This window comes from Miniopterus natalensis, chromosome 5 (assembly GCF_054644295.1).
Source record: "Miniopterus natalensis isolate mMinNat1 chromosome 5, mMinNat1.hap1, whole genome shotgun sequence".
Classification (NCBI taxonomy): Eukaryota; Metazoa; Chordata; class Mammalia; order Chiroptera; family Miniopteridae; genus Miniopterus; species Miniopterus natalensis.
The window spans coordinates 85,179,224-85,194,523 of record NC_142085.1 but is presented as its reverse complement, the minus strand read 5'-3'; the positions used below and the strand labels follow the sequence as shown (position 1 = coordinate 85,194,523).

Sequence of the window (15,300 nt, the reverse complement as noted above, 5' to 3'; positions counted from 1 at the left end):
AGCACCCAGTGATCATGCTGAACATCTCCAGATTCCCGATGCTCTCTGTTCCATCAACACAACGCCCACAAACTACAAAAATAATCGCTGCCAAAGCTACTAGGTGATTACATAAAATTCTTCTAAAAAGCTGAAAAATATTCCATCGGGCATAACTCGATAAAAGCACTGCTTACCTTATAGAAAACGGTTTCACGTTTGTGGATTTTCTTTCCCAGCATTAAGCCCAATACAAGTACGTGCTGCACTCCGAGGAAATGTTACAAAGCCTAAAATTATTTACGGTCCCCAAATCATCCCTCTCTCTTTTCAAACGTCTTCTCCAGAGCCAATATTTGAAACCTCCCTAGGACTTTCTGGTATCTTACATTTCAAAGGACAGACCGAGGGATATCTGAGATCAAGTTAGAGACCTGCGCATCCTTGGACTGAGGAAGGAAACGCTGACCGTGCCACAGAATAACTAGCATCCAAAGAAACTCTCTCACCCTCGCTGTCCACACTGCTTAAGGGTCACTGTCAGGAACCCTCTAGAAAGGAAGGCATTTCTTCTCAGCTGCCTAACAGTCTTTACACCTTTTAGAGTAAAGTCAACTTTCAAGACAGAACGGAACCACGCGAGCCTGCCCACACTGGCATCCGAATGGGCACCCCTCGTTTACTCACCTGCTGAACGGACAGGAGCCGTTCAGGGACCCCTGCTCCCTCCGGGAGGATCGGCTACCTCTACAGCCTGCTGCCGGGAAGGGGGGCGAGGAAGACTCCTCTCTCCCTCTCATCCCCAGGCAACGGAAAAAATCCCAAATGTTCTTCCAAGTCACATTCACAAGGACGTCCTAGCGCCACCAAGCTCTTCCTCCCCGGCAGCGCCAAGGGTGTGGGAGGCTCACCCCCTTCCTCTGGATCTCTCCCCCAGGCCGGGGAGCCTGCCACTCGGGGAGGGCACCTGGCTAGGGCACACGCGGAGATGACAGAACCAAGTGCCACCTCCTCGCAGCCAGCTCGCAGAGCAGAGCACAGCGTTACTGTGGGGACTGCTTAACGCGCCGCAAGTTTGCAGAACGAACCAGAAACTCTTTCAACCCCCTCACCCCAAAAGAGATTGTTTATTCCTTTCAAACTGCAAACAGTAGTGCAAGCTAACGCCAACAATACGGGGGAAAACCACCTCCCCCACACAGTGGAGGTTGACAGGGGCGCACAAAGAGCCCTGACAGTAATAGGTACCCTGCGGGAGAAGGCAGCAATCAATTAAGAGCCATTTGCAGAAATTGCGGGGCTGTCAAAAGCCCCACTTACAGCTGTGCTTCCTCGAGCCAGGCTGCATTCAATTTTCAAGGGAAATTATTCCTTATTCTAAAGTCTAGAATATTGTTAGTAAAATATCCCAAACAGCCCAGGTTCAAGCAGGGTCTGATCTGAAAAGAAGTTAATGACCCCTGAGTAGGCCTGACAGGCCACAGCGGGAAGCCTGGTAACAGAGGCAGGTCTTTCTGCTGAGTGACCACCTACTGTGAGCATCATGAGACCATCATGAGACAGCGCCAGGGTGACCCAGAAAGATCCATATCCAGCACACACTGGGCACGCAGGATAAAACTCCCAAATCACCATTTGGAAAACAGAAAAGACTGCTTTTAGATGTAACCTGATGTTTCTAGGATGCTAATAATAACAACAATAATAATAATAATACGGAACAGAAAATTATGTTTAGTCCTTAAATTCAAAATTTTCTTTCCACTATTATCCATCACAACTGTTACTTAGGATGGTCACTGACTCTTTTTTCCTAAGGAACAAAGAACAACGTGTGAGCTGAGTAACTGCTCCCAGTGTCACTAGGATTTTTTTAATGTACTGAAATCCATTATTATAGACAGACAGGTATCTTCAGATTTGAAAAAGGTGAGATAACTACTGTAGACCTGAGAGCAATTTGACAGCAAATGCTTCACATGCTAATATCCCTTTCACCGTTGGTTAATAAGCTCTTTGGTATTCACTCCCTTTCTCCTTTACGCATTTTAACAATGGAAATTAAAGTTCAAACAGCCCCAACTTCAAGCTCAACTACAGCTTTCACTCCTCTTCTGAATTTCTAAGATGCTCCAATGTTCATTTTGTAACAGCTTAGTTTCGTTCTGATAGGTACTATTAAGCAAGAGAGCTGGAAATGGCCTTAGCACCTTGCTGACCAGCTATCTGAGCCAGAACTCGACCGCACAGCGGGCGACTTTGGTCAGCGAGGTGTTTAAAATTACTTAAATCAACCTAAGCGCAGACACGAGTTATCTCGTGACCGGTCAGCAACGTTCGGACACGGAAGCACGTTATATTCGTGACTGGTCAGGAAGAGTAACTGGTTCATTAACGTGGTAACTTTTTGCACATTTATTTTACTGAATCTTTAAACAGAATTTGGGAAAGAACTTAATCTTTTCCTTAAGAACTTTAATGTGTAACTTACACCGACTGTAACAGAGAGGAAGTCGGTCTCCCCACTGGTGCTCCGTGATTTCCCCAGGCTACCCCACTGTGCGGGCCCAAGGCACAATTACCTTAAATAGACAGGCTAGCTTCTTGAGTGCTCCAGAAGTATTTTCTTTTTATAAAACATGTAAGACCAAGCAATCAAAACACATCTGTTTGATGCTCTAGTATCTATTATTTCAAAACAAAAAACAGACGAACAGAAGCTACAACATTGGGTTTTTAGAAGTAAATAACTTGCCAGAGATAGAGCAGAGTAACTAGAAATGCTGATGATTTCAGTTTAGTAAAAGAGGCTGCATCCTCGGGATGTGACCAGACCAGCAAAGGCAGCCGAGTATTTGCTTTGTAGGAGGAATGGAAAAGAGAAGGGACAGTCTGGAGGACGTGGACAGGGAGTGGGGGAGGTGGAAAGGCAGTGACAGAGCAGAGGAGAGGCCAGGAGCCAGAGGCTGCCAGAGTCTACTCTGAAGCTGGCAGGCCCTAACCTGGTCCATCTTTCATAGACTGAATGTCACCAGGCACCAAAGGGTGTGTCACATGGCTGCTCACACACACACATAAAAAAAGCATGAAAGGAACAGAATAGTACTTTAATGTGTCCTTCAGAACACCTGAGCTTAGGTTCTCCTGTCAGAACCCTCCTAATGTAGGGATGGCCATGTCTGCAGGGCTCTTTGGTGGCCCGCCAGGAACTCATGAAGGAGGTCTGGCTACAGTTGATGGTTCCTCTTAGTACTTCATTCCAAATAAATATGGAAACTATTCCTTTTGGGGAAAATGTAATGATTGCTGGACCTAGGGACAGGATAACTCTTCTTTTTCACCACCTCGGGTAAAGGTAGGAATTAGTACTTGCCCGCCGGGTCCTTGTGTGAGACGTGGGGACAGCATCTTACCCTGAATGTCTGCTCCATTTTCTCCCTGTGGGAAACCTGGTCCAGGGTGCCATCGGTCTGACTCCTCTTCAGGCCAGTGGTGATGTCTGGGACGTTGCTGAAATCTGTGTGAAAAGTGACAAACACATCTGTGAGTTTAGCCATCTGCAGAGAACAGTAATGACTGGCGTAAAGGCTCAGATAGACAAAGGAGAGAAAAAACAACTAACAACCTAGAAGGCAGACCACAGTGGTCCTTAATGACACTGAAGTTAAACAATACGCACATAGCTGAGCTGAAACAGATCTGGGCTCTCGCTGATTGATAGAAGCAACATCTGCTTGTTTTGGTCAAAGGAGACCAAGGACCAACCCAAACAATGGCTTAAACATCTTGTCATTTGTGTGCAAACTGTACTTCACTGAACTCTGGATCAAGAGTCAGACAGCAGCGACCACTGCTGGCAATTCCCTACTTTTGGCTAAGTGATGGCAAAATCACCAGGATGTCCTGGAAAACCAACGATGCAGCACTGCAGGTTCTTATTACAACCCAGAACTTGCTCACTTGCAAGTATGATTCTTCTTTTTCTGGCATCAACACGATTTCATCCTAAGTGGAAAGTCCTAAGCGAAACAGCAAACTTTGTTGACTTCCAGAGTAAGGGTTACGAAATAATATAAGCAGCAAGTAGAGCGCGTGGTTTCCCAGCCTACCACTCTACACAATGCCGTCTCAACAATTCTTCCCAGCGGTCCTCCAAGTAACGAATCCAAGGAAGATGGAAAGACAAGCCTCTGGCAAAATATAACATAGGTTTTCACTCTAACCCTGTATTTGGTAGACTGTCCCCTCGAGTAGGTGAAACCAGATGGTTTTGGATCCCGGCCAGCGGCAACAGGAACTCATCAATCTCATACCTGTCTGCGCTGATCCAGGCCGAAAAGCCACAGAGGGACACTGACCCACTCTGCAGCGTGGTGAGGGCGGGCCCCCAGGAGACCTTTAGAAGCCATGGAAGCCCTAGGAGGTTGATGGAATTCATGGATAGAGACACTGGTCCATGACCCATGCTGATATTACCAATTGCTACCCAGGCACGACATCCTGTCCTAGGAATGACCCCAACTAGACTCCGCGGACATCCTGAGCACCAGCAGCGAACGTGGGTGGATACATCCCCCCTCCCGGTGAAACGCTGGCCCCCCACGTTGGGGGGGCCTCCTGGTGCAGCGTATTCCCTGGGACACATGTTAGGGCCCTTAATCCATCAGGTCACAACAGGCACGTGCTTCCCGCCCACCCACGCTCATCACGCTGCACGGCAGAGTCCAGGCTGGCTCCAGGGGTCTTGTGCCAACTGACTGTAAATAATGGGAAGAAAAGCTGTCCAGCGGGACATCTATTTCTGTCTAGTAAATACACGCTTTTGTCTGCCTCAGCTTGCTCCCGCAGAAATGAACAATCTGGGGTGAGGCCCAGCGGTTTGGAGCGGCCAGCATGTCCGGTGGCCGGCAAGGGCTTCTGCTCAGCAGCTGAGTGCGCAGAGCTGCTGGCCTCCCTCTGGTGCTCTCTCCGGGGGGTGCTGAGCCCGGACCCCCGGGCCAGGTGCGCACGTGACAGCAGGCTCGGCCGGGCTCTGCTTTAACCAGAAACCGCTTTTTGGAGAGTGACTTCACATCACGCAGGCTGTCCGGGAAGGCGGCTGTCTCCCTGCGCTCGGCACACCCCGCAGCTCCTTGGGGACGCGCAGGGAACGCGAGGCTTCAGGAGCCAGGCGCCTGTGACACAGCACCCTCCCGTCGGTGCGTCACACAGCCCCCACCCGTGTCCCTCGCAGCGAGCAGCCCGCAACCCCCAATCCTTTACAATGAAAGGGCAAACCAAACCTGTGTTCAGGGAACAGCCTGGGTTTCAACTTAAAAATAGGAACATCAGGAAGCGCTGAAGTTCAGGTGGCCTCGCCCACACGGCTCGTAAGGAGAATTCAAAGCCTGCGTCTGTGTCACGTCGCTGCCAGTCCCACCTCGCTCCTCAGCGCCGAGCGGGGCTCTGCCACCTACCCCACCCGCCGCGCCGCACTGGCTATCGGCGGGCCACTGCGACGGGCACGAGGGGCAAGTCTTTGGAAAGGGTGGCACTGGAGAGCCTGGGAAGGCGTCCCTGCTGGCCCCCTGCCTGCTCCTTACTCCTTGGGCCTCGCACCCTGCCCAGCAGGCAGCTGCGAGGTGTGGCCCGTCTGACTGATGCTAGGCCACGACCCCAGGCTCCCGGGCCGCCTCCTCCCACTCGACCAGGTAGCAAGGGGGGACGCCGCCCAGGTGCTGCTAGGGGACACCAGGTGGCCCGGTGGCAAGGACGGTGGGTGAGGGGCCGGCCCCGGAGCACAGACAGGGGGTTCCCAGAAAGGCGGGGTCCAGGACCCCTGACAAACATGAGGATGCCTCCTGTGGTCTCACAAGCAGCAACTGTAAGAGGAACTGTAAAGGGGACCTCAAGGTGACATCAATCCCGAAGGCCCCAAACAAGAAGCCAACAGGAGAGAACATCGGTTTCCCCGACAGACTCGGGGCGAGAAACTAGCGATGGGCACAGCATCAGGAAAAACTCCGCCTCAGCGTGTGGCCTGAGGACTCATTTGAAGTAGAAAAGACAATGAGGATGGAAGTTATTTTAAAACTACGTTTTTCGTGCTTCGAAGCACGCACACAACACACTGATTCTCAGCCCAGTCCAAAGCCCCGTCCTCGGTAATATATACCTTTACTATCCTGAAGTAAAACTCGCTCTTAATATGATCTACCTCCGCGCGTAATTTCACAAAAAGCAACAATAACACCACAAAAAAGAGAAATAAATGAAGAATAATTTGTAGTTTAAAAAAATATGTTTCAATATGGAGATGCTTGGGCAACTGCTCTAGAAGCTGTGAGAAACCTCCATGCCTGCACCACAGAGGCTCAAGGTCAACGCCAGCCTGGCTACAACCGATGCCAATGTGTCCGGTGGAGCTTCAAGTGCCTGCGAGGTGTTACCACCAGTAGCATGATTTTGTAAAAGGACGCTCTCGACAAAATTCTGAACAAAACAAAGAACACACTTCTCTAGATGTACTGGGCTGTTGAATTCCTAGAAGATTCTAAGTACCCCACAGCTGTGGGGAAAAATAATTTATGTTTATTTTTTAAAATGGACTTAGTTCTTGGCTCAAATAATTACATAGGTGTTTTTCACCTACGTGAATGTCCAGCAGAGCAATTCTGCAGTGTGAGGGTTTTGCTGGAGCAGGCAGGTCACCCAGCGACCATGTCCCCGACCACTAAATGCCACTTTTCCCCCCAAGTCATTATGAAAACCAAAAACAGACCCACCAACTTCCAAAATCTCTCTGGTGGGCAGTGAGTGCCCCTTCTGCCAGGAGCCATCTCTGCCTCCGTGTGGCCAGGACCTCAACTTTACCCCGGGGGAGAGTCAGTGGCATCAGAGGATGTGAAATGCACCACGAAACACAGAGCCCAGAGCAGGTGCAAGGTGAACATTCGCTCCCTCACTTCGGGAAGAAAATGAAAGATGCTCACTAGAGCAATTAGAGCATCCAGATGCACAGTGCAGTGTATTTAACTGAGACTGTCATCTCAGGCTCAGAAAAGTTTTACTTGATTAAATCATTAGCCCTTAGGGCCCTTGCCCTGAGGTTACAACTAGAGAAATCTTTTATGAAGAAGAAAAACATCTAATAATCCCTGTAGCATTGGAGTCATACATCTTTGACACTGAATAGTTTTATATCTATTTACATTCATATAATACAGTTTGTGTGAATTATGTTCTCAACCTACTCAATTTATTCAATGTATCTATTCATTTTCTCAGAATTTCCACTATATAATTCCATTAATGAACCGCTTATAGAGAATCAATGAATTTCAGATCTGAAAAGAAATTATCCATTCAATTCCTTCTTATCATTTGTGTGTTTTGTTTTTTTTTTTAAATTGTAAATGCATTTATAAGGAAAGGTAATGATTTGGGTAAATTGAAGCTGCTAGTATAAGCATTCAGCATTTTGTAGATGAGAAATCAAGATCTTTTCAGGTCTCCAAATTTCACCCGCTATTATAAAATTCTGCGTTAATGTTCACGATTCAGTTTATCACGGTGCCAAGAGCACACTGAGCATTGAGTTCATTTGCACAGAAGAGCTTAAAATCTCCCAATTTTTAAATTAAAATCCACACACTGTATAACAACGATTAGTTTTAATTAGCTCAGATTGCCCTAAATTTTTCTCATGCTTTTACTTAAGAAATGCAGTGGTTTTTTGATATCTCTCATTAATCACATTTGCTGTGCACTGTCGTCCAGGCAAATCCTGCTCTTCATCAAACCAGTGAGACAAAATGAAATAAAACCAATTAAATGAAATAATAGAAATAGATGGGCTATTCAGCAAAAGGAAAAAAAATAACTTTGAGTTGACGGCTTTCAAAAGCTCGTCAAGTCCAAAGCTGCACCATTCACAAAGAGCCCCCCTCAACGTTCTGTGCCTCTGATATAAAAATTAACCTGCTTTTCTTAAGATAACTGGGACTCTCCGTGTATTATTATTAATCTTGTGTCAAGGAAATTCAAGGCAGCAGTCTGAAAGTCATTTTTAAAGCTTGCGGAGAAGTAAATTCCTTCGTAGCATAAATACCACGCCAGAAAAATGTAAATTTCATAAACCTTCCAAGCCCGCTTAGCCTGCGGTCGCAGCTGACTGGTGATGTTCTTGACATGCGACACCTCTGGGGATCAACGGAGAGAAGGAAGCGCCAGTGGTAAATGTTTCTTAATAGCAGGCGGCCACGATGTGATTCCAGCGTCTTGCGATACATGCCCTCCGAGTCAGAAAGGAGACACAGGGAACAGGAATGGGGCCGGTACCTGCAGGGCAGGGGCCTGCTGCAGGCCACCTCCACGCTGACTGCGAGCCAGGGGAGGAAAAGGCCCCCTCAGCAGAGGGGAGAGGGGAGCTGAGCCGAGCCCGCATGCTGGTGACCCGGCCGGGCTGCGCTGTGACAGGGGCCCCCTCGGCAGAGGGGAGAGGGCAGCTGAGCCGAGCCCGCATGCTGGTGACCCGGCCGGGCTGTGCTGTGACAGGGGCCCCCTCGGCAGAGGGGAGAGGGGAGCTGAGCCGAGCCCGCATGCTGGTGACCCGGCCGGGCTGTGCTGTGACAGGGGCCCCCTCGGCAGAGGGGAGAGGGCAGCTGAGCCGAGCCCGCATGCTGGTGACCTGGCCGGGCTGTGCTGTGACAGGGGCCCCCTCGGCAGAGGGGAGAGGGGAGCTGAGCCGAGCCCGCATGCTGGTGACCCGGCCGGGCTGTGCTGTGACAGGGGCCCCCTCGGCAGAGGGGAGAGGGGAGCTGAGCCGAGCCCGCATGCTGGTGACCTGGCCGGGCTGTGCTGTGACGGGCGTGCACTCAGTCCACACAGAGAAGGCGAAGGGCCTCCCGTCGTAGGTCATCAGGGCCCCTGATGAAAACTACAAGGTCATGGGCCAAAGGGATCTTATCTTCAGCCCACCACGGCTGGGACCACCACCCACGCGCGACGCTTAATGACATCCAGGGCATGTAACAGGAGCCGCTGTATCTCAGACACTTAGAGAGCTTTAATCAAGGGGAGTTTAAGTTCAAAACCCTCGTGAACTACTTAGTTGGAACTCTATCCAAAGACCCCGAGGAGAAACCTAAAAAAGGGACACATAAGATTTCTATGCTACAGGGAAAGAAAAGCCGAGTCCACCTGCTTTCGGGAAGTGCCCCTGTCCTTGGGATTAGAAACAAGGAAGCCAGACTATTCAGCCATGAAGAGGGATGAAGCACGGGCCACGCTGGTGAACCCAGAAAACATTAAGACACCAGAGGCTGTACTTCTATTGCACAATCCCATTTCCGCAGGCGGAATGCCCCGGTGAGGCGCAGCCACGGGAGCGGGGGGAGGTTCGCGGTCATCAGGGGCCGGGGGCTCGGGGGGCTGCTGATGCGTAAGGGTTTCTTCCTGAGGCGATGGAAAGGGTCTGCAGTTGGACAGTGGTGATGGTCGTGCAACTCTGCGAATAGACTCAAACCCACTGAATTGCACACTTTAAAGATGAACTTAATGGCATGTGAATTATCCTCAGTGTTTTTTTAGAAGAATGTCAATGCAGATTTTACAGGCGAGAGGCCAGTTACAGTTAAACTCCACCATAAGTAGGTTCCAAAGAGCCAAATGACACAAAATATATGGTCCTATCACTGCAAGGTTAATGAAAATCTGCGTGAATTATCAAGAAGTTACTTGAGTAAAGACAGTGAAACTGTGGCTAAAAACTGACCTTTCCCTGAACTGAGAAAGCCCCGAATGATCACGAGGCAGCAGTTTCAGACAGGAACCCAGATAGGAACCCAGATAGGAACTGAGGCAAGACAAGGGCCTTCGCCAATCTGGTCACGTCTAAATCTGTTTCATGGCAGAGCACGTTATCACTGGGTTTTGTTCTAGGTGTGTTAATAGAGAACTCTTTAAAAAGGAAAAAAATGGTTAAAATCCACACATTCTCCCCTCCGAGGAGGCAAAAACAAGACGAGCTAGTTCTCACCACACCTACATTCGCCATGACCTTGCCCCCCACCTACACTCGCCATGACCTTGCCCCCCACCTACACTCGCCATGACCTTGCCCCCCACCTACACTCGCCATGACCTTGCCTCCCACCTACACTCGCCATAACCTTGCCCCCCACCTACACTCGCCATGACCTTGCCCCCCACCACACTCGCCATGACCTTGTCCAAGCTACTATAACTTAATGTGTCGCTGTGCCTTGGTTTACCCAGCTGTGAAAGTCAAGTGATAATAACATCTCTGCTCCATCAGGGTGATGTAAGGAATAATTAATGCTTTTAAGGTTCTCTGTGATCTTTAGGTTTGAGACAACCTGCTATTATTACAAAGCCTTAACTACCTCTTCTCCAGGGCAGTCAAGACCTGGTTCTATTTAAAGGGGTAACGAGATTTGTTACAAAATAGAAAGCTTGCTCCATTACTGTTTTTTTCACTTCGCAAACTTCTGTAAGAAACGCACATTCCTACAGCCATTTAAATGGCTGCTTCAGTCATATTAAACAACTGAACTTCAGAGAGAAAAAATGCTTAACTGTTTGGCCCAATCCTTCGCTTTAAGAGTGAAGGAAATAGGGGTTCGAGGAAGCTGCCCGAGGTCAAGCACAAGGCCCAGAGCCAAAATCCAGGTCCCCTTCCTCCTGATCCACAGACAGTCATTAACATCACAACTCGCAAATTAAACAATGCACCAGCACTGACCTATACTGGTGAACAGAAATTACTGCTTTTTTTCAGTTGTGGTTTGAGTTTACCAGCCAAAATAACCCTATGCCAGGGGCACCAATCAGCCATGATCCTGCAGAGAACATGGACAAGGGACGTGAGCTGGGCTCCGTGCACTCCCAGGATACGCAGCCAGATGCTGGGGCTGGTTCGGATGGTTCTCAGCCCAGCAGGGTCAGGGGCCAACCCAGAGCCCCCTACACACGTGTGCAAGTCTCAGCACAATTCCCTTGCAACCAGTTATAAAGGAGGGCTCTGGGAAGCTTCAAGGATTCTTCTTACCCCCCAGAGCCCAATCTCAGGATCACCACCTTGACTCTGAGTTAGGAGACTCCTAACAACCTTCCTTCCATTCAGCTGATATTTGAGTGAATCACCTGCTAGTCACCAAGACCTGCGTCAGGCACTGCGTCTCATGCAGCTTTTGTATTCCTCAAAGCCCCCGTTCTTCAAGGGATTTTCAACCTAGTACCTAAATTATGACAAACGCACAGAGTGATATCACAAAGCAATAAGTCTTAGCTTCCGTACCAGGTATAGAAACAAGATATTCTGAGTTTGAAAGAGGAAGAACCCACCGTCGCTCCAGGTGCCATGCAGGCCGCCCCCTACTTCTCCTGGACGACAGTCCAACAGAGAGCAATGAAAACTGGGTGTACAGATTCTGTGAAGACTTCTGTTCCCAGGGACCTAGGCAAGTTATAAATTTCTACCTTCACCTCATCTGGTAAACGCACCTGAAGATTAAGATGTCTTCATCTTCCCTTCCTCCTTCCCCAGTGAACACATATTGACCTGCTGAAGGTCAAAGACCATCCCACAGGATGACACTCACCAGCCATGGCTCCCTTGACGACAGGCATTTTGAGGTGACAGGTATTAAGCTTACAAAACTGAGGCTTCTTATCAACACCGTCAGCCCCCTTTTCTTCCTCAATCTTTTTTATAAAATAATACTGACAAAGTCCAGGTAACAGTAATTTTGCTGATACTACTATGCAAAGATGCCTAAACTTCACCGAAACGTGACGTGGCCACTTGTCAAACGAAACGGGACAGTCAAAATTAGATTCACAAGAGGCAGGTTAGAAGTAAGTGACCAGTGTGGAAAGGTAAGTGCAGAGAAGTTGAGAATGGCATGTCCTTCTGTTCAGAGGCTTCCAAGTGCTTCGCTGGGAATTCCAGATGCAGAAGGAAGGCCGTTGGAGACTCTGGGAGGAAAGCATCCTACAAACTGTTCCACGTGGCCCGGCCTCCGCCCACCTCCAGGGCAGCTGTCAGGGCCCCTGGCAGAAGACACAAAGTAATTTCGCCAACAATTTCCTCTGTCTCTTTCCAAAGACGTTTTCCCAGAGCTGCTAAAATGGGAACAAAATTGGGTAATTTGAACTTTGTCACGTTCTCCCGAAACATGTCAAAGACGTTAATGGCCACGTGGCAAAAGGAATAAAAGATAAAAGGCTTTATGCAGAATGGACAATTCATAAATGGCTAGTCAGAGCCGGGCCCCGCAGGACCAGAAAGAAATTTATAAGATGCAACACATCGTAACTGAAGGGTCTGAAATGAAAGCAATTGATTTGCTGTGCTTATATTTCAAACATTATTGATTTCTCCTATAAACAAACATGCTTGTGCCTAACACTCTGAGCGGAAATCTTTATAAAGTAGGCAATTTGTCATTCAGATCTCCTCTCTTTCCCTTTCTGTTGTTAATTTTGATGGATTTTGTGGGTGGGCTCTCAGGATAAGCCATTTTAAAGCCATTTTGGAAGCAGGTGGGACATTCGCTATACACAGACACGTAACACAGGGTGTTCCAGAATGAACTGGTCTCCCCCAGAGCTGCCCCCGGACAGCCTCCCCATACTTGAAGGCAACTCCCTCCTCCTGGTTGCTCAGCCAAACCTGGCATCTTCCTTGCCTCCTGCCTCCTCACACCCACAGTGATGCCTGAGCAAGTCCCGAAGGTGCTGCATCACCGTGAGCAGAGCCTCTCACCCGGATCAGTCACTGCAAAAACCTCTGTCCCCCCCTCGGCCTCCTACACTCTGTTCTCAACAGCGTTGCTTTCAAAACCCTGGTCAGCTTGGGCCACTTCTCTGCTCAAATGCATGGCATGGTCCTTGTTGTCCTGAATAACGTCCGACTTTTACCTATAAAGCCCCCCGCTCTGTCCCCCCACATCCCCTTGGGTCTCCGCTCCCACAGCGTGCCGGTTCCCTTGCTCCTCTCTGGGCACACTGGACTATTTGCTGAGCCTTAAACTTGCTACTTGTATCTCCATCTCAGGGCACTTGTCACTGTGCCCTCTGTCTGGAAAGCTTTGCTTCCAGATGTCCCTCGTCCCCTTCAAGCCTCTGTCTCAATGTCTCACTCTCACTGGCAACCACTGGCTGCCCCGTCACAATTGCAACCTGCCCCATCTCTCCTCTGCATAACCTAGTGACCTCGTGGCTTCCAAACCACCATTGCCCACCGCATGCTACAAAGTCACACATGAGAAAAAGATCCATTCGATGTGCAAGACAGGCCAAAGCATTTCAGTGGAACCAAGAGAAGGCCACCAATACTGTTTCGGATTCCACACTGCAACCGCCCTTGAAGAAACGAGCACTTGATGAGTTTTGGTACCATATTAGAGACGAACAAAATCATCTGAAAGGGTTCTTAAAATACTCATAACATCCACAGGAATAGTCATGTCTTTTTTTTTTTTTTAAATATAACAGGCTGCAAAGTTTCTTCTTTCCAACAGCAATCAAGCTTCACAGAACAGCCACCTCACAGGGGTCCCGCTCACTCTGCACCCACAGGTGACTACATTCGATCCAGCATCCCACACGCTCGAATGGCTATTGAAAGCGACCGAGCCAATAAAAATTTCATACAGCAGTCTTTAGAGAAATTTGATAGATTCCTACCCGAAAAATGTATTTGCATTTAATGTAGGAGATAATATAGGGCTAACAAATGCTGGTAAACTTTATCAGCTTCTCCCTCAGCTCCCACATTCCATGTCCTCTTTGCTACAGGGTGTCTCTCACTGCCAGCTGTCCCTACCACAGGCCAGCAGGGCCTGCTACACCTACAGGTGACCTGAGAGGACCATGCCGTTAGCAGATACGGCTTCACAATGCTGAGGAGCGCTTGGGTTTTATAGGGTGCCTGCAGTAATTTCTTCTTTTGCCCAAAACATTTATCTGAGGATTTATTTTACAAGGTGCCCTGGTCATGAGAAACAACAATGCTTCAAGTCCCAAAGGAATGATGCTATAGTGGAGTAAGAGAGCTCTTAACCAGGGGTACAATGTCTACCTGGAAGCATCTCAAGCCACAGTCTAGTGGTCATAAACTGACCAGACAAATCCTCTGCAGTTTATAGGACGTAGAAGAAAATAATGCAATACTTGCTAGTTGTTTTTAGGTACATGCCATGATACGTTATAAATTCCTGGAAATCAGGGACTTCTACAGTGTGGTCCCAACAGACTGTCCCATTTTAATTCCCATTTTCCCTCCACACACAAGCCAGCTGACCTTTGCTTCTGGCCAGTGTCCCCAGTCAAGCCCCCATTGTATGCTTCCCGATCTATCACCTGTGCACCTGCAGCTCAGGTCAAATGCTCTGGATCTGTCTTTTCTCTTCCAGAAACCTCTCTCTGATTCTCACTCCTCCCTTCTGGCCCATTTTTTGAAATAAACAGAAAAACCCGTTGAATCCTACCTCTACACTGGACCTCTTTATTCTTTGAATTGCGAAGTTTTGTTTGCAAATCATGAATTATTATTTACAAGCGTTTTGCTGTTCACACTCCACTATAAGAGTCTAGAAAATGATGCCTAATTCACCTTCATGTGCCTGCAATGTTTATGAACAAAATGTAATTGTTTATTTTTTTTAAATTAATCAAATGAATAAATGAGTGACAGAATGGGAAAAAGGAAGCCAAATTTCCCAACAACACTGCTTTATAAGGGATTTGGGGTCCTAATTTCCTCCACTGCTAACAAAGGACCACATGCTCACTTCCAAGAATGAGACTAGAAACTACCATCAGCACCATTATAAGAAGCTCAGGATCCTGAGGCCAAAATTCTCTGTGTTCTCATAGACTAGTATTTCCCAATCAGATGTTTTTTTAAATTTATCTTTATTACTGGAAGTATTACAGATGTCCCCTTTTTTCCCCAGACTCCTTCCACCCCACACCTACTCCCCGCACTAGACCTTCACCACAGTATTGTCTGTGTCCAGGGGTTATGCATATATGCATCTAAATTGTTTGGTTAATCTCTCCCCACCCACCCCCACATTCCCTCCAAGATCCGTCAGTCTGATCCATGCTTCTGTGTTACCGAATCTATTTTGTTCATCAGTTTACTAATTTCTTTAGATTCTACATATAAGTGAGATCATATGATGTCTGTCTTTCTCTGACTGGCTTATTTTGCTTAGCATAATACTCTCCAGGTCCATCCACGCTGTCCCAAAGGGTAAGAAATCCTTGTTTTTTACAGCTGCGTAGTATTCCATGGTGTAAATGTCCCAC

At 48.2% G+C, this 15,300-nt stretch overlaps 1 protein-coding gene across 2 annotated transcripts in view; it reads right to left on the bottom strand.

The window, feature by feature from the left end:
• LOC107527822 (TIAM Rac1 associated GEF 2) overlaps positions 1–15,300 on the bottom strand; it is an 81,817-nt gene that overhangs the window by 29,239 nt on the left and 37,278 nt on the right. For both annotated transcript variants that reach the window (XM_087817707.1, XM_016200679.2), the window contains one exon: positions 3,393–3,496. In XM_087817707.1, coding sequence (XP_087673833.1) covers positions 3,393–3,496 — 104 coding nt within the window. The remainder of the gene's footprint in view (positions 1–3,392; positions 3,497–15,300) is intronic.